General features: G+C 42.7%; 1 protein-coding gene across 3 annotated transcripts in view; it reads right to left on the reverse strand.

The window, feature by feature from the left end:
* The window catches only part of gsk3aa (glycogen synthase kinase 3 alpha a), a 51,651-nt gene that overhangs the window by 7,028 nt on the left and 21,483 nt on the right, over positions 1-23,140 (reverse strand). Inside the window, exons 7-12 of one of the 3 annotated variants that reach the window (XR_004558265.1) lie at positions 20,089-20,293; positions 19,811-19,906; positions 17,841-18,027; positions 6,555-6,632; positions 4,893-5,014; positions 3,719-4,678 (exon numbers count right to left, since the gene is read on the reverse strand). Coding sequence is in view for 1 of the 3 variants with exons in the window: in XM_034161357.1 (XP_034017248.1) it covers positions 4,623-4,678; positions 6,555-6,632; positions 17,841-18,027; positions 19,811-19,906; positions 20,089-20,293 (622 nt within the window). In the remaining 2 variants the exon portion in view is untranslated. Of the gene's footprint in view, positions 1-3,718; positions 4,679-4,838; positions 5,015-6,554; positions 6,633-17,840; positions 18,028-19,810; positions 19,907-20,088; positions 20,294-23,140 lie in introns of those variants that run through there. The other 2 variants (XR_004558267.1, XM_034161357.1) reach the window with 2 other exon arrangements.

Consider the following 23,140-nt stretch of genomic DNA (forward strand, 5'->3'; position numbering starts at 1 on the left):
AAAATAAGACCTGTATATATATATATACACACGAGGGCTGTCAATAAAGTAACGGTCCTTTTTATTTTTTTCAAAAACTATATGGATTTCATTCATATGTTTTTATGTCAGACATGCTTGAACCCTCGTGCGCATGCGTGAGTTTTTCCACGCCTGTCGGTGACGTCATTCGCCTGTGAGCACTCCTTGTGGGAGGAGTCGTCCAGCCCCTCGTCGGAATTCCTTTGTCTGAGAAGTTGCTGAGAGACTGGCGCGTTGTTTGATCAAAATTTTTTCTAAACCTGTGAGACACATCGAAGTGGACACGGTTCGAAAAATTAAGCTGGTTTTCAGTGAAAATTTTAACGGCTGATGAGAGATTTTGAGGTGATTCTGTCGTTTTAAGGACTTCCCACGGAGCGAGACATCGCTCAGCGCTCTCAGCCGCCGTCGTCAGCCTGTTCAAGCTGAAAACCTCCACATTTCAGGCTCTATTGATCCAGGACGTCATGAGAGAACAGAGAGGTTTCAGAAGAAGTCGGTTTCAGCATTTTATCCGGATATTCCACTGTTAAAGGAGATTTTTTTAATGAAAGACGTGCGGACGGATCCGCGCGTCGGGACGCAGCCGACGCGGTGCGGCGGCACAGGAAAAACACCTCCGTGTTGATAACCATTTGTAAAATCCAGGCGGCTTTTGATGGCTTTCAGTGGAGTGAGTATATGAGAAATTGTTTAACAGGCAGGACGTTCCAACTTGTCCTTAAGGCTTTCAACAGAGGTGTTTTTCCTGTGGCGGAGCGTCACGGCGGCTGCGTCCCGACGCGCGGACCCGTCCACACGTCTTTCATTAAAAAAATCTCTTTTAACAGTGGAATATCCGGATAAAATGCTGAAACCGACTTCTTCTGAAACTTCTCTGTTCTTTCACGACGTCCTGGATCAATAGAACCTGAAATGTGGAGGTTTTCAGCTTGAACAGGCTGACGACGGCGGCTGAGAGCGCTGAGCGACGTCTCGCACCGTGGGAAGTCCTTAAAGCGACAGAATCACCTCAAAATCTCTCATCAGCCGTTAAAATTTTCACTGAAAACCAGCTTAATTTTTCGAACCGTGTCCACTTCGATGTGTCTCACAGGTTTAGAAAAAATGTTGATCAAACAAAGCGCCAGTCTCTCAGCAACTTCTCAGACAAAGGAATTCCGACGAGGGGCTGGACGACTCCTCCCACAAGGAGTGCTCACAGGCGAATGACGTCACCGACAGGCGTGGAAAAACTCACGCATGCACACGAGGGTTCAAGCATGTCTGACGTAAAAACATATGAATGAAATCCATATAGTTCTTGAAAAAAATTAAAAGGACCGTTACTTTATTGACAGCCCTCGTACATATATATATATATATATATATATATATATACATATATATATATATATATATATATATATATATATACATATATATATACATATATATATGAGGTCTATTAGATAATAAACCCTTTTTTTTTTAACTATATGGATTTGAATGATGTGCGATTACACCAATCATGCTTGAACCCTCGTGCGCATGCGTGAGTTTTTTCACGCGTGTCGGTGACGTCATTTCCCTGTGGGCAGGCCTTGAGTGAGATGTGGTCCCGCCCTCTCGGCTGAATTCCTTTGTTTAACACGCTGCTCGAGACGGCGCGCGTTGCTTTATCAAAATTTTTTCTGGACCTGTGAGGAATATCCGAGTGGACACTATTTGAGAAATTAAGCTGGTTTTCGGTGAAAAGTTTAACGGCTGATGAGAGATTATGGGGTGTTTCTGTCAGTGTAAGGACTTCCCACGCAGCGGGACGTCGTGCAGCGCTTCCAGGCGCCGTCGTCGGCCTGTTTCGACCTGAAAACATCCTAATTTAAGGCTTAATTCACCCAGGACGTCGTGAGAGAACAGAGAAGATTCAGAAGAGGCCGGCATGAGGACTTTATGCGGACATTCCACTGTTTAAGGACATTTTGTAATGAAAGACGTGCGCGCAAATTCGCCGAGTCGTTTCCGTGACGACTCGGCAAATCTGTGTGCGCCGCGACAGGAAAAACACCTCCGTGTTGAAAACCATTTGTAAAATTCAGGCGGCTTTTGATGGCTTTCAACGAGTAACTGAGAAATTGTTTAACAGCTTGGGCATGTTCCAACTTTCCCGTTAAGGTTTCCAACGGAGGTGTTTTTCCTGTCGCGACCCCCCGCGGTCTGGTCCGGCCGACATGCGTCTCTGTCCGCACGTTCTTTCATTACAAAATGTCCGTTAACAATGGAATGTCCGAATAAACTCCTCATGCCGACTTCTTCTGAAAGTTCTCTGTTCTCTGACGACTTACTGGGTCAACAGAGCCTGAAACGTGGAAGTTTTCAACTTGAAACGGCGAGACGCTGCCGCCTCGAAGTGCAGATCGCCGTCAGGCGCCATGGGCCGTCCTTACGGCGACACTACCAGACCAAAATCTCTCATCAGCCGTTAAAATTTTTACCGAAAACCAGCTGAATTTATCGAATGGTGTCCACTCAGTTGTGCCTTACAGTTTTGAAAAAAATTTGATCAAACAAAGCAGCAGTCTCTGAGCCATTCCTAAACAATGAAAAAAATCGACGAGAGGGTGGGCCACTCCTCACTCAAAGCCTGCCCACAGGCGAATGACGTAACCGACAGGCGTAAAAAAAACTCTCGCATGCCCACGAGGGTTCAAGCATGTCTGATGTAATCACACGTGATTCAAATCCATATGGTTTTTGAAAAAAATAATAAGGTCGGATACTTTTCTAATAGACCTCGTATACATATATATATACATATATATATATAAAATCCTCACCCACTAACTTTAGGTACCAAATGTCACCTGGTTTTCACAAAGATAGAAGTACCAGAAAACACACACACACACACACACACACACACACACACACACACACACACACACACACACACACACACACACACACACACACACACACACACACACACACACACACACACACACACACAGTTCATTTTCTTAATGCTTCTATGTGCATATGAGCAGCACTAACAAGAGGTAAATATAACAAACATTTACCGGCCGAGGTTCCACACAAACACGTCTCTCATCACTTCCCACAGAAGGAGTTTGACACATTATTTCAAGGTCGTCCCACCAATAATATAGTAGATCAATAAACAAAACACATAATGTCTGCAAAATGAGCATCAAGTATCTTTTCATTTCTCAGCTGTAAAATTAAAAAGGACCAACTACAAGGTAAGATTTTTTTCTTAAGGAACAAGAAATCATAAACAATTAAGTGAGAAAAATAATTTTAAAATTAAGTTGAACTTAATTTAGAAGTTTAAGGACTTAAATATTTTATCTGAAAGAATATTTCAGACTTTAAAGAGGCTCACAGAATTAATCTTTTTGTATTCTTACATTAATTACTATTAATATTATAACAACACTGAGGGTTATTTGATGCATTCACGTGGCTCCTCCAGAATTTATGGGAAAAGATTAAAATTAAGTTCATTTCAGCTTTGGAGACGTCACATGGAGACTCCGACAAACAAGCTAAGAGGCTGGTATTCATAGTTGGTGTCAATGACAGTTTGTGTTGTCACTCTCAACTTTTAGAAAATTACAGATGTGCAGCTCGTGCTACTGTAATTTGTCACCGGGCCTCATTCTACCCACCTAATGAGAACAAATGACACTCAAGCAACAGGACAACATTTACGCAAAGCTCAGACCACTGTTAAAGTTCAACACTTTACTGTGCCAGAAGACAACAAAAAAAAGTTTTTACATTCTGCACAAACTGACATTTGAGTAAAGCTTGAAATATGTGAGAGCAGCAAACAAAAAGCTGAATGAATGAATGAACGCACTTGCTTCTGTATAGTAACAACATATCTAACGTGCTTCAGATGGGTGTTTAAAATCTGAATCAAGTTTAAAAGCTGAAAACCTAAAGTATTTTATCTCTAAATGAATACAGCCAGTCTTAACGAGGTTTGAATAATAAGAACACGTAACTAAACATGACTGAAGGCACCTCGCTACAAGCCTCCAAACACCAACGTTTTTCCTCTTCAGCAGGTCATTTAAAAGTTCAGGAATTGTTTCCACTCTGGACATCAGGTTTTGTTGGTTGGAGAATTTTAGGAAGTCTATGCTGCTGTCATTCTCTTGCCCTGAGTTGAATAATGAAAAAGAATTCTTTCAGCCTGAAGACCTTTTGGAGGCCGATTCCGGTCTCGGTCAGAAAGAGCAATCACGGATTAACCATCAAGGATGCAAAGAAAGTATATATTATATAATATTAAATAAATGTAAGCAGAGACTTCAGACACAAAATGTGGTTTGATAAAATAATGCTTTAAATGTTTAAATAAATAAAACATAATAAAAGGAGAAGAATGTTGATCTAAAAAAAGAAAAAAAAAGGTTATATTACAGAGGACCAGCCCCCAGGATTGAACCTTCACATCCCACCTGAGCTGCTTCAACAATCTCCCGTAGTTTGGACTCTGGCAGCTAAAATACGAGCAGCACGGAGGAAAGCAGGAACGTGTGTGTCTGAATGAAAGGTGAGGCCGGCGGCTGAACAGGTGAGATGCTGCTTCAGATACTGTTAAGGGATCCTGGTACCGAACTGTGCTGAGATGAATCTGAACCATCTGAAGGAGAGAAAAGCGCAGTGAGCTCTGAGTGACAAATATCACACCTTCAGGTATTTAAGTTTTCCCCCAGATGAGATGAGATCACAATAAATTTTGATGTTTTGTTCATTTGAGGTGAAAAATTAAGATGGCAGTTTGAAATGGGGAGAATTTGTACAGTTGATGAACTACAGAACTTTGTGATAAACTTTTATCATGTCAAATGATTTACATTCTGTGGAAGCTCTTGCAGCATCAATGAAATGATGAGTGTGAATGTTTCTTCCATCTGAATCAAACCCTGGTTGGGTTTTCACTTTGCTACCGCTGGCAGATTCAAACATTTCGTCACACCTGAGTACAGAGAAAAAAAGTCGCTGTACAAATCACACCTGAAAGTCACGTGTGTGACTTATCACAAAACAACAAAAATGGAGCGAGATCCTTTCCGTGGTGTCAGAGCTATTTGTTTTCACACCAACCAAAACAAACCAAACCTCCATCCAATAACAAACAGCGGTCTGCTGCAGCTCATTGTGCAAACGATGCAGCACAATTCTACAGCATGATGTTGACATGAATTTCAAAGCTAAACTACAGCACGTGTTCCATTTAACAGCATGTGCAGGTTTTAGTCTCTGAGAAGAAAAGGTGGTGTGATGGAGTTTAATGAGGCAGCAGACAAGATTTTTTTTTTCCTTCATCGTGTTTAATTTTGATTACAAGACAAACAGAAATGACAACGCTACACAACAGAAGAAAGTTAATAACAGAAAGACACCCAGGCCTGTTACGGCACAGTATGCTGGGCTGTCAGAACACCTGCCTGTGGCCCACGCGAGGCCCACGGCCGCCATTAGAACACCTCTGAAATATGTGAATCCAATAAAAACACAGTCTGATTCAACACAGAATTTAAGATTTTTTTTTTTTAATAACGAATATCCCTGTAGGGCTGTTAAACATGTCCAAAAATTAATTTTGACATCAGTTTCCCTCAATTATTTGAGAGCACTGTACCACATTCTAACAAAGACTCTTTGAGTCATTTTAATTCATTTATGGTTATTTATAGTTAGGGCTGAACGATTAATCGCATTAACGATAATATCGCAATATCATAGAACGAGATTTCCTAATTGCAAAGGACGCGATTTGAAACATGATCTCGTAACGCACGAGATTTGAGTGCAAGCCGAGCAAAGAAAGCAGCCACAATGTGTAGTTAGCAGTAGCACTGCGCTAACCTGTTGTACAATGGCTTCAGGCTCGACAGAAGCGGACACAGCTCAAAGTTTGGAACCAAAGAGGGGCAGCACGTCAGTTGTGTGGAATTATTTTGGCTTTAAAAATGAAGATGCAGCGCAGCGTCAGGTATTGTGCAGAACCTGCCTTGCTACAGTTGCTACCTCACGAGGCAACACCACGTTGAGATCAGTAAGCTTTATTTGTTTTATACCTGTAATTGTATTTATTTATAGATTGTTATAAATCTATAAGGTTCAGTGTTTAAAGTTCAGTGTTTAAAAAGAGTAGACCTACATAGGCTTACATAAAACTAAAGTTGAACAAGTAAAGTCAGTTTGTTTGCATTGTTGTTGTGTTGCATTGTGTTGTTTGCACTTTAAAAAAATATATTGTTTATTATGAAACGGATTCATTAATTCTGTTGCGTGTGCGTGGTTTTTTAATGTATAAGAAGGGGAAAAATAATCGCATATTAAATCGTAATCGCAATATTGAGGAGAAAAATCGCAATTAGATTATTTTCCAAAATCGTTCAGCCCTATTTATAGTGTTTTTCATTTCACACCAAACTTGATCAGAACATTTTCAGAAGCAGTGATCATGTCTGTAGAAACAAAACCATGACAGCAAGGAAGCGCTTTCTCACCATGGGCGGAGGCAGCTGTATGAGAGCGAGCGTGAGGAGGGATGAGGGCAGAGTTCAGCTGGGGCTGGATGGACAGCTCTGCAAAGACACACACGGGTCTGATTTAGATTTGATGTAACAACAGCAAACTGCATTAAAAATGGCCTCTGATGAGATCAAAACAAAGTGAGGACCAAAAATCACTCAGCCAATTAAAGACAACACAACCCCCTTATGGCAGAGTGCAAAACCCAAAGCACGGGGTGAGGGAGGGGGGCACCGTCGAGCCAAATCCAGAGGTTTACATCACAACTGAAACAGGATATTAAAACTGAAAGAAAAAAAACAAAAACACATCTGACAGTAAAATACAGGATTCATGTTACTGAGCTCCAGAATTTTAATGCATATGCACAATAATGTGAGAACTTTTATTTTTAATTTTCTCACTTTTTACTTTTATCTGGATGATTTATTGTTTTTTTTTTCTTTTCTTTTTTAATAAATTCCAGTGCATACTGATGTGGTAGATTTTTTCCACTTGGGGTCACTACAGCAGGTCTGAGGTGGATCTGCCTGTTGAGTTAGCACAAGTCTTACACCGGATGCCCTTCCTGAGAAAACTCCATATTACATGAAGAATGGGCAGGGGGTGGTCTTGAACCAGGAACCTTATGCACAAATTGCTTGGCCACCGCGCTTGCCCATAACATTCAGAACTGACATTTCTTTATTTATTGATAAATTGTAAATGTACCTATGACAAAATACGGTATCATAACACGAGGAAAAAGAGTCAACAACTCCCCCTGGAGTCATTGCAGGTTACTGCACCAGCCAACACATTTACAGCTGTGTGGACTGGGACAAAGTGAGTTGGTCAAGCGTAGTAGGACACAAATGCTATGAACTAAACCGTGGTCTACATAATGCAGTCCAACTTATCCCACAGATCCACATAATGCCTATTAACAGCTCTCTAAATGAGCTAACATTAAAGGAGAACAGAAACGCTGTTTGAGAATTTATTTGTGCATTCCTTGGTAAAAATAGTTATTTATACACTTGCAGAATGTTTGAGTGCAGTGTAGATAATATTTGAATCAAATTTGCCGCTAAACTGACATGTAAATCGCCATTGGCTGAAGTCAGTGGAGGGCACTTCTGGTTGACGTCACTGGTTGGGGTGTTCTGGGCCGTTGACTGAGATCGCTCATTGAAGTAGTGTTAATTTTGTCGCCCATTTTTCAATTTAGTCTTAGTGTTCTTTCAAAGTTCGTTCTTAGTCTTAAGCCCCTTTCACACCGGGCCCACTTCCGAGTTGCGTCGTGCAATGTTATGACGACGCCACGTGGAAGCAACCTAGTGCCGAGATGATGTAGCTCAATGTCCCAACAGCGCGAGGGATGCAAAGGACGAAGCAAATCAGACGCCAAAAATTAAACGTTTAATTTTTTTGCGTCTTGTGCTCGATGCAGAAATTAGGTGGTTTCAGTGCAAGTCAGGGCAACACGATGGTACTCAACGTGACTGGAAGTCATACCCTCACAATACAACATTACCCGACGCCAATTTATGATTCCTGCTGTGTTTCATTTTTCCCACAGCATAAATCACGCAGGATTGTTTTTATATCCTGTACACAATGCAGTGAAACTACACGCTCAAAGAGCACAGAAAAACAAAAATATGCTCAGCCTGACTGCTGCTGCAGCTCCTCACTCTTCTCTCACAAATGTGTTTAAATAAAGTCCATAAAAGTCCTGCTCACAGACTGATTGCCAGAGACAGGACATGTCCACATCCAGTAAGAAGTCCAGACATCTCCACTCCACTCCACCCACGGACGATTCGTTCGTGAGTGCACGTGAACAATTAAAAAAAAACAAAAAAACTGTCTGGCTGCTGCAGTTAGTTCCTTGTTCTCCCCTTAAACTTTCTCATTGTTCTGTTCAATAAAGGACATAAGTCCTGCTCACAGACTGATTGCCAAACAGGACATGTCCACATCAAGTATCACGTCAGACATCTCCACATTTACTCACGGACGGTTCGTTCGCACGCACACGTGCACCTCATGGTCAAAGGAGGAAAGATAAACTATAATGGAACTCAGAGTGCAGCCCTGCAGCCCTGCACAATGGAATGATCAGTCTTTCCACCTTTACTCGACAGAGAGCCACAGTAAATCCCACAACACACACCGAGAGAGACATGGAACTGATAATATTATCTTTAGTATTATTATTTTCATGAGGGACAGTAACTCTAGTTTAACCAGAGAACCAGAGAAGTGGGAGATATTAATGTTCCAGTCCACGGCAGAGATCCACATCATTGGCTGCCCCATTATTACGTTGAACGTAATAATGGCACACATCAGAATTAAAACAACCATACATATACATGTGATTGTTTATGTACGCTAAACTTTAATACAGTCTGTCAACCGTACTGAGGAAATGTGAGTGTGGGGGGCCGCAGCAGTGTCCCACGCAGCCATGAGCTCAGCGGCAGGGTGGAGGCGCGGGGGGTGCGGTGGTGGCGAGAGGGGCGTGCGTCAAGTGTGCAGATGAGATGAGTTTGTATCAGTCAGATGAGTTTGTATCAGTTTCTGTCACTGTGTGCATAATGTCTGGAGTTGCCTTGACAACATCAGACTGTAGAGGGGAGCAGAAGATGAGAGAGCAGCCGAATGGTTCACCAAGGCAAACAGTGGGGTGTTTTGATCTTCGGAGGCTGATAAGCCTGCCATGTTTGGGTTGAGCAGAGAAACACATTTGCAGCTCCTCTGCCCGACCAAATCCATTTTATGAGTATTCCCTGGTCTCAGACATCTTTCTTTGCAAGGTTAAATCAATTCTCCGGTAGGTCTGGACAGCACATAAACCAATGAGCACCAGCCCTCCCACAATAAAACCAAATATAAATAAGTCTTTGACGTCCTCCACAGAGAGTGGTACCAAGCACGCAACACGCCACTTCTCCCAGGCGCCGAGAACATAGCCCGCAGGGTAGGTTCCATCTGGGCACGCAGGGTCCCCCAGCCGTGATTTCCTTGTTGAAAAAATGGTGTCAATAGCGTTCAGAGACCAGCTGACCAATTCCATGGTTATTCCAAAAATATTTTGAAGAATTCACAGTGTGGTGAAGTTGGGACTTTTAAAGGTTGGAGCAGAGATAGACAAGGACAGAGAGCAGAGAGGAGGAGATGCGACCGCCCTCGCTGGAGTCCCAAGCTCTTATTCATTGTTGTGTTTCTTCTTGTGTAGTAGAGGAAAACAAGGAGGGAGTTTTTGTTTATTTATTTCCTGCAAAACATTTTCATCTCATTTTTATTCATCAACAATAACGCACATTTATACAGTTTTAGAACACTGGTGCCATCTCGTCATAGTCATAGGAAAAAGGGTTGTTGACGAACATATTTCATCTTCTTTCGTCTGATGAAATTAACACTACATTGAAGTTCTATTAGTCTCGTCAAGAAACAGGTGGAATATGCCAGAAAACTGCGCATGTTGGCAAAGCCACAAACGGAGAAACAATGGAGACAATATTTCCTTCCATAAGTAAGTGGTTTAGGTTATTCTTGTCACTTTGTCTGTGACGTTTGGTTGATAAACAGGCGTATGTTTCCTGCCTGTGCCTGTGTCGTCTGAGGACAAGGATGACACTTACACACACACACACACACACACACACACACACACACACACACACACACACACACACACACACACCCACCACTGACTTCATGAATGAAATTCGGTCAATAAAGGATAATTGTGAAAAAAATAAATAAATAATATATATATATATATATATATATATATATATATATATATATATAATAGTTTTAGGAGCTGCTCTACGCTGAAAACAGCAGCAACAGCAGCTGGGTTCAGCACAACAGCGCAGCTTAACAGTGCAGATCTATGTAACTTTCAACACTAATATTTTGGAATGTGTGGGTGTCAGAGTAAGTTTATACTTTCATGACATGATTTAATGTTAATTAATTTTACTGGCTTGATATCCAGGTCAGAATGGCCTTTTAACACGTATTTTGCGAGTGTTTTTGTGAGTGTGTTCAGTCACAAATCCCCATTGAAAATGCATTAACATCCGGGAACTTCGTCAATATTTTGCCCGGTTAGGAGGCGTCATGTCACTGTCTATGAAGGGACATTCACGTTTAGTGGGCAGCATTGGGAGTGCGGACTCTAGTGGTCATATACGAGGTCTGTTAGAAAAGTATCGGCCCTTTTTATTTTTTTCAAAAACCATATGGATTTGAATCACGTGTGATTGCATCAGACAAGCTTGAACCTTCGTGCGCATGCGTGAGTTTTTTCACGCCTATCGGTTGTGTCATTCGCCTGTGAGCAGGCTTTGTGTGAGCAGTGGTCCATCCCTCTCGTCAGATTTTTATTGGGAATAAATGTCTGAACGATTTGGAGCTTTGCTGCATCAAATTTTTCCAGAAACTGTGAGAGACCCCCAGGTGGACACCATTCGGAAAATTCATATGGCTTTCAGGGACGATTTTATGGGGATTACATAGATTAAGGAGTGCTCCAGCCGGTTTAAAGACCACCCACAGCTGCTGAGAGCGCGCTGCACTCCAAGCGCCGATCGACAGGCTCAAACCCCACTGAATCAACCAGATCATTTCCAACGTGAAGGCTTTGTTGATCGTGGACGTCGTCTGACTTCCACAAAAAGGCAGAAGGCATGGACATCAGCACTTTTTTGGCACAATCCACTGTTACAGGAGTTTTTTTTCATGGAAAGAGGAGCGGAGGGATGCGCCACCGTGACGCTCATGGCGCAGCACAAAACCACCTCCGTGTTGGTCTCACAGGACGGTTTTCAGATGGCTTTCGGTGGCTTTTCAGTCATGTGACTATCTGAGAAATTGTGCATGAGCTGGACATGCCACAACATGTCCTGTGAGGCTTCATCATGGCGTTGCTTTGCACCATGCAGCTCCGTCGTGACGCGCGGAATTCCTCCGCTCCTCTTTCCATGACAAAAACTCCTGTAACAGCGGAATGTGCCGTTCATTTCCTAACTGGACGCTGTGTTGATCCGGGATGTCATCTGACTAGCACAGGAATTGCGGAAGACGTGGACATCAGCACTTTTTCGGCACACTGAGACAGACGTGCGGAGGAATTCCGTGCGTCGCGACGGAGCTGCATGGCGTAGGTATGTGATTGATTGAGTGTGTGAACACTCAATCAATCACATACCTACGCCATATGCCTATGCCCATGCCACACTCCAACCTGTCCACCATAGCCAAGACCAAAGAGCTGTCTAAGAACACCAGGGACAAAACTGTAGACCTGCACAAGGCTGGGATGGACTACAGGACAACAGGCAAGCAGGCTGGTAGAAGACAACAACTGTTATGATTATTTATTAGAAAGTGGAAGAAACACAAGATGACTGTCAATCTCCCTTGGTCTGGGATTCCATGCAAGATCTCACTTTGTGGGGTAAGGATGATCCTGAGAAAGCTCAGAACTACACAGGAGGACCTGGTCAATGACCTAAACAAAGCTGGGACCACAGTGACAAAGATTACATTAGTAATACATGATGCTGTCATGGTTTAAAATCCTGCAGAGCAGCAAGGTCCCCCTGCTCAAGCCATGATCCAGAGGAGGCATGGGAGAAGGTCATGTGGTCAGATGAGACCAGAATAGAGCTTTTTTGGAATCAACTCCACTTACCATGTTTAGAGGATGAGAACAAACCCAAGAAAACCATCCCAAACGTGAAGCATGGGGGTGGAAACATCATACTTTGGGGTGATCTTCTGCAAAGGGGATAAGACGACTGCACCGTATTGGAGGATGGATGGGGTCATGTATTGCGAGATTTTGGCAAACAACCTCCTTCCCTCAGTAAGAGCATTGAAGATGGGTCATGGCTGGGTCTTCCAGCATGACAATGACCCCAAACACACAGCCAGGACAACTAAGGAGGGGCTCCGTAAGAATTTCAAGGTCCTGGAGTGGCCTGGCCAGTCTCCAGACCTGAACTCAATAGAAAATCTTTGGAGGGAGCTGAAATTCCAAACCTGAATGATTTGGAGAAGATCTGTATGGAGGAGTAGACCAAAATCCCTGCTGCAGTGTGTGCAAACCTGGTGAAAAACTACAGGAAATGTTTGACCTCTGTAATTGCAAACAAAGGCTACTGTACCAAATATTAACACTGATTTTCACAGGTGTTCAAATACTTATTTGCAGCAGTAACATACAAATAAATTATTAAAAACTCATACATTGCGATTTGACAGTGGACATGCACCTAAGATGAAAATTTCAGACCCCTCTATGATTTCTAAGTGGGAGAACTTGCAAAATCACAGGGTGTTCAAATACTTATTTTCCTCACTGTATTACGAGGACTGCTTTTTTCCACCTGCGAAATATAGCGAAGATTCGTCCCATCCTGTCTATGGCTGATGCTGAGACCCTGATCCATGCGTTTATCTCTTCTTGATTGGACTACTGCAATGTTCTATTTTCTGGTTTTCCGCAGTCCAGCATTAGGGCTCTCCAACTGATTCAAAATACTGCAGCCAAACGTTTGACATGAAGCAGAAATTGCGACCACATTACACCCATTTTGGCATCCCTTCACTGCTTCCTGTACCAGTGAGATCAGATTTTAAGGTTCTGCTACTAGTCTATAAAATTGTTCACAGACTGGCACCTCCCTACCTAGCTGACCTAATTAAACCTTACGTACCGGCCCGGGGTTTGCGTTCTCAGGGTGCAGGACTAATTTGTGTCCCTAGGGTGAATAAGTAGTCTGCAGGTCATAGAGCTTTCTCTTATCGTGCCCCTGTTCTGTGGAATGATCTCCCTGCATCAATAAAACAGTCAGATTCTGTGGAGATTTTCAAGTCCAGACTTAAGACGCACAGTGTAATCTTTACGTGCCTTAACTAAAGCACTCCTTCTGCTGAATCACCTCTAAATTATTTACACATTATTCACTTTGCGTGTTTTTAGGAATCCGCTAGCTTAGCGTAGCTACTAGCTCTTAGCCAATTTAGCATGGCGGCTTCTCCTGTCTCTCCCGCACTTTTCTGCTCTGGGTGTGAAATGTTTAGTTATTCCTCTGCCTCCTTTAGCAGTAACGGTACTTGTAATAAGTGTAGCTTATTCGTAGCTTTGGAGGCCAGGCTGGGCGAATTGGAGACTCGGCTCCGCACCGTGGAAAATTGTACAGCTAGCCAGGCCCCTGTAGTCGGTGCGGACCAAGGTAGCTTAGCCGCCGTTAGTTTCCCCCTGGCAGATGCCGAGCAGCCGGGAAAGCAGGCCGACTGGGTGACTGTGAGGAGGAAGCGTAGTTCTAAACAGAAGCCCCGTGTACACCGCCAACCCGTTCACATCTCTAACCGTTTTTCCCCACTCGACGACACACCCGCCGAGGATCAAACTCTGGTTATTGGCGACTCTGTTTTGCGAAATGTGAAGTTAGCGACACCAGCAACCATAGTCAATTGTCTTCCGGGGGCCAGAGCAGGCGACATTGAAGGAAATTTGAAACTGCTGGCTAAGGCTAAGCGTAAATTTGGTAAGATTGTAATTCACGTCGGCAGTAATGACACCCGGTTACGCCAATCGGAGGTCACTAAAATTAACATTAAATCGGTGTGTAACTTTGCAAAAACAATGTCGGACTCTGTAGTTTTCTCTGGGCCCCTCCCCAATCAGACCGGGAGTGACATGTTTAGCCGCATGTTCTCCTTGAATTGCTGGCTGTCTGAGTGGTGTCCAAAAAATGAGGTGGGCTTCATAGATAATTGGCAAAGCTTCTGGGGAAAACCTGGTCTTGTTAGGAGAGACGGCATCCATCCCACTTTGGATGGAGCAGCTCTCATTTCTAGAAATCTGGCCAATTGTCTTAAATCCTCCAAACCGTGACTATCCAGGGTTGGGACCAGGAAGCAGAGTTGTAGTCTTACACACCTCTCTGCAGCTTCTCTCCCCCTGCCATCCCCTCATTACCCCATCCCCGTAGAGACAGTGCCTGCTCCCAGACTACCAATAACCAGCAAAAATCTATTTAAGCATAAAAATTCAAAAAGAAAAAATAATATAGCACCTTCAACTGCACCACAGACTAAAACAGTTAAATGTGGTCTATTAAACATTAGGTCTCTCTCTTCTAAGTCCCTGTTGGTAAATGATATAATAATTGATCAACATATTGATTTATTCTGCCTTACAGAAACCTGGTTACAGCAGGATGAATACGTTAGTTTAAATGAGTCAACACCCCCAAGTCACACTAACTGTCAGAATGCTCGTAGCACGGGCCGGGGCGGAGGATTAGCAGCAATCTTCCATTCCAGCTTATTAATTAATCAAAAACCCAGACAGAGCTTTAATTCATTTGAAAGCTTGACTCTTAGTCTTGTCCATCCAAATTGGAAGTCCCAAAAACCAGTTTTATTTGTTGTTATCTATCGTCCACCTGGTCGTTACTGTGAGTTTCTCTGTGAATTTTCAGACCTTTTGTCTGACTTGGTGCTTAGCTCAGATAAGATAATTATAGTGGGCGATTTTAACATCCACACAGATGCTGAGAATGACAGCCTCAACACTGCATTTAATCTATTATTAGACTCTATTGGCTTTGCTCAAAAAGTAAATGAGTCCACCCACCACTTTAATCATATCTTAGATCTTGTTCTGACTTATGGCATGGAAATAGAAGACTTAACAGTATTCCCTGAAAACTCCCTTCTGTCTGATCATTTCTTAATAACATTTACATTTACTCTGATGGACTACCCAGCAGTGGGGAATAAGTTTCATTACACTAGAAGTCTTTCAGAAAGCGCTGTAACTAGGTTTAAGGATATGATTCCTTCTTTATGTTCTCTAATGCCATATACCAACACAGTGCAGAGTAGCTATCTAAACTCTGTAAGTGAGATAGAGTATCTCGTCAATAGTTTTACATCCTCATTGAAGACAACTTTGGATGCTGTAGCTCCTCTAAAAAAGAGAGCTTTAAATCAGAAGTGCCTGACTCCGTGGTATAACTCACAAACTCGTAGCTTAAAGCAGATAACCCGTAAGTTGGAGAGGAAATGGCGTCTCACTAATTTAGAAGATCTTCACTTAGCCTGGAAAAAGAGTCTGTTGCTCTATAAAAAAGCCCTCCGTAAAGCTAGGACATCTTTCTACTCATCACTAATTGAAGAAAATAAGAACAACCCCAGGTTTCTTTTCAGCACTGTAGCCAGGCTGACAAAGAGTCAGAGCTCTATTGAGCTGAGTATTCCATTAACTTTAACTAGTAATGACTTCATGACTTTCTTTGCTAACAAAATTTTAACTATTAGAGAAAAAATTACTCATAACCATCCCAAAGACGTATCGTTATCTTTGGCTGCTTTCAGTGATCCCGGTATTTGGTTAGACTCTTTCTCTCCGATTGTTCTGTCTGAGTTATTTTCATTAGTTACTTCATCCAAACCATCAACATGTTTATTAGACCCCATTCCTACCAGGCTGCTCAAGGAAGCCCTACCATTATTTAATGCTTCGATCTTAAATATGATCAATCTATCTTTGTTAGTTGGCTATGTACCACAGGCTTTTAAGGTGGCAGTAATTAAACCATTACTTAAAAAGCCATCACTTGACCCAGCTATCTTAGCTAATTATAGGCCAATCTCCAACCTTCCTTTTCTCTCAAAAATTCTTGAAAGGGTAGTTGTAAAACAGCTAACTGATCATCTGCAGAGGAATGGTCTATTTGAAGAGTTTCAGTCAGGTTTTAGAATTCATCATAGTACAGAAACAGCATTAGTGAAGGTTACAAATGATCTTCTTATGGCCTCGGACAGTGGACTTGTCTCAGAGTGATGCTGAAAAACTAATTAATGCATTTATTTCCTCTAGGCTGGACTATTGTAATTCATTATTATCAGGTTGTCCTAAAAGTTCCCTAAAAAGCCTTCAGTTAATTCAAAATGCTGCAGCTAGAGTACTGACGGGGACTAGAAGGAGAGAGCATATCTCACCCATATTGGCCTCTCTTCATTGGCTTCCTGTTAATTCTAGAATAGAATTTAAAATTCTTCTTCTTACTTATAAGGTTTTGAATAATCAGGTCCCATCTTATCTTAGGGATCTCGTAGTACCATATCACCCCAATAGAGCGCTTCGCTCTCAGACTGCAGGCTTACTTGTAGTTCCTAGGGTTTGTAAGAGTAGAATGGGAGGCACAGCCTTCAGCTTTCAGGCTCCTCTCCTGTGGAACCAGCTCCCAATTCAGATCAGGGAGACAGTCACCCTCTCTACTTTTAATATTAGGCTTAAAACTTTCCTTTTTGCTAAAGCTTATAGTTAGGGCTGGATCAGGTGACCCTGAACCATCCCTTAGTTATGCTGCTATAGATGTAGACTGCCTGGGGGTTCCCATGATGCACTGTTTCTTTCTCTTTTTGCTCTGTATGCACCACTCTGCATTTAATCATTAGTGATCGATCTCTGCTCCCCTCCACAGCATGTCTTTTTCCTGGTTCTCTCCCTCAGCCCCAACCAGTCCCAGCAGAAGACTGCCCCTCCCTGAGCCTGGTTCTGCTGGAGATTTCTTCCTGTTAAAAGGGAGTTTTCCTTCCCACTGTAGCCAAGTGCTTGCTCACAGGGGGTCGTTTTGACCGTTGGGGTTTTACATAATTATTGTATGGCCTTGCCTTACAATATAAAGCGCCTTGAGGCAACTGTTTGTTGTGATTTGGCGCTATATAAAAAAATTGATTGATTGATTATTTTCCCTTTTGATCACCTTAGTATTTCCTTTTTTTTTCTTGTTGTTTAATGCTGGCAAATTATACTGTATTTCTTGTCTTTCTGATGCCTGATTCTGTTTTTTTTTTCTCTCTGTTTAAGGTGCAGCTCCATCCAGAGATGGGAGATGTATTTGTGCTGGAGACCCTCCTGTCCTGTGCACCAACTGCATTTCCTGTATATTCATTTTGTGAATTGTTCTGTAATTTATGTCTGTAGTAGTTTCTTCCTCAGAGAGAGTTTTTCCTTACCACTGTTGCTCTAGGGGTTAGTAAGGTTAGACCTTACTTGTGTGAAGCGCCTTGAGGTAACTCTGTTGTGATTTGGTGCTATATAAATGAAAATAAATTGATATTGAAAATTGAAATCATCAACAGTACAATGGTATCAATGCAACTTTGTAGCCATGAAGCTGCAGTGAACCACTGTGGAATCTGCTTGAATTTAGGAGAGGTCTGCGTGCACATACCTATGGTGCTAAAATTGAAGAGCATGGGCAGTTCTCGCCCACTGGGCAGTCGTGTATTTGGCTGGCGCAGCTCATCAAAAAAGGCATGTGAACAGGCTTCCAGCGGAGAGAGGCGCGAGGCTGGCGTGTACTCCAGCAGCCGCGAGCAAAGAGCGATAGCCTCCGGAGGGGTGCGAGGCTTAAAGACCTGTGACAAAATGGGCAAAATTACTTCAAGTCTGAATCCTCCCCAACTTGGGACGGACACACACACACACAACAAAAATATAAACGCAACACTTTTGGGTTTGCTCCCATTTTGTATGAGATGAACTCAAAGATCTAAAACTTTTTTCCACATACACAATATCACCATTTCCCTCAAATATCATTCACAAAACAGTCTAAATCTGTGATAGTGAGCACTTCTCCTTTGCTGAGATAATCCATCCCACCTCACAGGTGTGCCATATCAAGATGCTGATTAGACACCATGATTAGTGCACAGGTGTGCCTTAGACTGTCCACAATAAAAGGCCACTCTGAAAGGTGCAGTTTTATCACACAGCACAATGCCACAGATGTCGCAAGATTTGAGGGAGCGTGCAATTGGCATGCTGACAGCAGGAATGTCAACCAGAGCTGTTGCTCGTGTATTGAATGTTCATTTCTCTACCATAAGCCGTCTCCAAAGGCATTTCAGAGAATTTGGCAGTACATCCAACCAGCCTCACAACCGCAGACCACGTGTAACCACACCAGCCCAGGACCTCCACATCCAGCATGTTCACCTCCAAGATCGTCTGAGACCAGCCACTCAGACAGCTGTTGAAACAATCGGTTTGCATAACCAACGAATTTCTGCACAAACTGTCAGAAACCGTCTCAGGGAAGCTCATCTGCATGCTCGTCGTCCTCATCGGGGTCTCGACCTGACTCCAGTTCGTCGTCATAACCGACCTGAGTGGGCAAATGCTCACATTCGCTGGTGTTTGGCACGTTGGAGAGGTGTTCTCTTCACGGATGAATCCCGGTTCACACTGTTCAGGGCAGATGGCAGACAGCGTGTGTGGCGTCGTGTGGGTGAGCGGTTTTCTGATGTCAATGTTGTGGATCGAGTGGCCCATAGTGGCAGTGGGGTTATGGTATGGGCAGGCGTCTGTTATGGACGAAGAACACAGGTGCATTTTATTGATGGCATTTTGAATGCACAGAGATACCGTGACGAGATCCTGAGGCCCATTGTTGTGCCATACATCCAAGAACATCACCTCATGTTGCAGCAGGATAATGCACGGCCCCATGTTGCAAGGATCTGTACACAATTCTTGGAAGCTGAAAATGTCCCAGTTCTTGCATGGCCGGCATACTCACCGGACATGTCACCCATTGAGCATGTTTGGGATGCTCTGGACCGGCGTATACGACAGCGTGTACCAGTTCCTGCCAATATCCAGCAACTTCGCACAGCCATTGATGAGCAGTGGACAACATTCCACAGGCCACAATTGACAACCTGATCAACTCTATGCGAAGGAGATGTGTTGCACTGCATGAGGCAAATGGTGGTCACACCAGACACTGACTGGTATCCCCCCCCAATAAAACAAAACTGCACCTTTCAGAGTGGCCTTTTATTGTGAACAGTCTAAGGCACACCTGTGCACTAATCATGGTGTCTAATCAGCATCTTGATATGGCACACCTGTGAGGTGGGATGGATTATCTCAGCAAAGGAGAAGTGCTCACCATCACAGATTTAGACTGGTTTGTGAACAATATTTGAGGGAAATGGTGACATTGTGTATGTGGAAAAAGTTTTAAATCTTTTGAGTTCATCTCATACAAAATGGGAGCAAAACCAGAAGTGTTGCGTTTATATTTTTGTTGAGTGTACATACACACACACAACTTGCTTGCTCAGTCAACAAATGGATTTTTTCTTTTTCATGACAAATAAGAAATCCTGCCTCATTTCTACATTTATTTACCTTGGTCCATGGATGAGCTTTAATCTGAGGAAACTTAAACTCTGTATAATTTGGGTTCATTTCTCGGATTTGTTCCCTTGTTGGGGTTCCGAGCACCTGAAAACAAAAGCAATACAAGTAATATTATGCAAACATAACAGTAACTCATACCTTTTCATCACCTTGCCAACAAGAATAACCTCACATCAAACAACACACACACACACACACACACACACACACACACACACACACACACACACACACACACACACACACACACACACACACACACACACCTTGATGATCTCTACTAGTTGGTCCACACCACTGTCCCCAGGAAATATGGGTTGTCCAAGCAGCAGCTCAGCCAAAACGCAGCCTGCAGACCAGATGTCAATATTTGCCGTATAATCTGTGGCACCAAAAATGAGCTCCGGGGCGCGATAATACCGTGAGCAGATGTACGACACGTTAGGTTCACCACGGACCAACTGTTTGGCGCTAGAAAAACAGAAGAAACCAAACTAAATTATTAAAAAGGCCCCAGTAATGGCTGTGCTGTGTTTGGTCATGTGATTAAAGTGAGAGAAAATGGGCAGAACACTATATCAAGACAATCCTTTAAAATGAGTATAATTTTAGTCTGCGTTTTCTGCACATGAAAACATATAAATCTGTGTTCCGGACAACTCAGATGCTACAGCAGATACATGGCTACATTGACCAGTGGACTGTGTTTGATGTTTCATGGACGCTGTACCAGACCATCGTGGTGAAGAAGAAGCTCAGCCAGAATGCGAGAATCTTAATTTACCAGATAATTAATTCTCCAATCCTATCTTCAAGTATTCTCATGAACTTTGGATATTGACCGAAAGAATAAGGTCATGGATACAAATGAAGTGAGATTCAGGGATGAGAATGGGCAAAGAAAAAAAAAAACTCTGAAAACAGCGGGGGCCCGGGGGTCGCCGTAGGCCCCCAGCAAGGTCGAGGGGCGCTGCCCCTGGTGGGAGCCCACAGGCTTTGAGCATTTTAGAGGCATTTCAGGGTCACTATAGAGACCTAATTTCATGAATTTCCATCTTATATTTTTTGTATGTTTGATTTGTGGAAACCTGACTGTAATAAAAGAATCTGTCTATGTAGACCTTCTTTCAGTGACATCTGCCTCGTGCTATAGCATATGTACTTACTATAAATGCCATAGCATTTGGACAGATATCACTGAACTTGCCAAAACTATTCTTTAAGTATCTTTCCTTAACCTGTAATGAGCTCTGAAATATACTGAAACTTCATGCAAGTGTGTGTAAATCATTTAAAGAGATTAAACCTATCAAAACAACATTTGTGGTATAAAGCAGTGACTTTATTAATATTTACATGTAAAATGTATGCTTACAAATTACTGTCCCATAATAAATTCCTAAATCACACCATGTGAGTTTGCAGCCCAACTACTTATGTCAGTCAGCAGGAAAACCCCACAGACACATACAGTAGAATTGTGTCATTAAAAAGCACACGTCCTGTGCACCAGCTGTACCGCAGTCTATGAAATTCACCAAAATGATGCAGGACAACTTCAGCATGCGGACAAAATATATTTAGTCATTTTTGAATGGTTTATCTACTAAAGAGTAAAAACTGAAGGAAAGCAATTATAAGGACTGAAAGAAGTTTCTGTAGGAAGTATTTTAGCCATCAGGTCAAGTGAGAGGGGGGCGTGTTGGCTTTTCAAATACTTGAAATACACCGGACTCATCGAGAGTATTTAATACTGCTATAACGGACTGATGCAGCAGGTGGCAGCAATGCAACAAAAAGCATGCCAGGTGCCGTTATACACCACAAAAGAAGAAGGGCCCATTTGTTTTTCTCTACAGGGTCACGTTTTCAGAAAAAGCCTATTTTGTGTCAAAATAAAGCCATAATATATATATGCACACACACAGTGGGGTAAAAAAAAGTATTTAGTCAGTCCCTGATTGTGCAAGTTCTCCTATTTAGAAAGATGAGAGGTCTGTAATTTTCATCATGGGTACACTTCAACTATGAGAGACAAAATGAGAAAGAAAAAAAAAGGAAAACCCAGGAAATCACATTGTAGGATTTTTAAAGAATTTATTTGTAAATTATGGTGGAAAATAAGTATTTGGTCACTAACAAAAAAGCAAGATTTCTGGCTTTCACAGACCTGTAACTTCTTTAAGAAGCTCTTCTGTCCTCCACCTGTTACCTGTATTAATGGCACCTGTTGGAACTCGTTATCTGTATAAAAGACACCTATCCACAGACTCAAACAGTCATATTCCAAACTCAACCATGGCCAAGACCAAAGAGTTGTTGAAGGACACCAGGAAGACAATTGTAGATGTGCACCAGGCTGGGAAGAGTGAATCTACAATAGTCAAGCAGGTTGGTGTGAATAAATCAACTGTGGGAGTAATTGTAAGAAAATGGAAGACATACAAGACCAGTGATAATCTCCCTCGATCTGAGGCCACCCAAGATGTCATCCCGTGGGGTCAAAATGATCATGAGAACAGTTAACAAAACTCCCAGAACTACACGGAGGGAACTGATGAATGATCTGCAGAGAGCTGGGACCAAAGTAACACAGGCTACACACTACGCAGAGAGGGACTCAAATCCTGCAGTGCCAGGTGTGTCCCCCTGCTTAAGCCAGTACATGTCCAGGCCTGTCTGAAGTTTGCCAGAGAGCATATGGATGATCCAGAAGAGGATTGGGAGAATATCATGTGGTCAGATGAAACCAAAATAGAACATTTTGGTAAAAACTCAACTCGTCGTGTTTGGAGGAAGAAGAATACTGAGTTGGATTCCAAGAACACCATATCTACTGTGAAGCATGGGGGTGGAAACATCAAGCTTTGGGGCTGTTTTTCTGCAAAGCGGACAGGACAACTGATCCGTGTTAAGGGAAGAATGAACGGGGCCATGTCTCGTGAGATTTTAAGCCAAAACCTCCTTCCATCAATGAGAGCATTGAAGATGCAACATGGCTGGGTCTTCCAGCATGACAATGAGTACTCATGAGCTCGGGCAACGAAGGAGTGGCTCCGTAAAAAGCATTTCAAGGTCCTGGAGTGGCCTAGCCGGTCTCCAGACCTCAACCCCATAGAGAATTTGTTGAGGGAGTTGAAAGTCCGTGTTGCTCAGCGACAGCCCCAAAACATCACTGCTCTAGAGGAGCTCTGCATGGAGGAATGGGCCAAAATACCAGCTACAGTGTGTGCAAGGCTGGTGAAGACTTTCAGGAAACGTTTGACCTCTGTCATTACGAACAAAGATTATGTTACAAAGTACTGAATTGAAGTTTTG

This window comes from Thalassophryne amazonica, chromosome 20 (assembly GCF_902500255.1).
Source record: "Thalassophryne amazonica chromosome 20, fThaAma1.1, whole genome shotgun sequence".
In the NCBI taxonomy this organism is placed as follows: Eukaryota; Metazoa; Chordata; class Actinopteri; order Batrachoidiformes; family Batrachoididae; genus Thalassophryne; species Thalassophryne amazonica.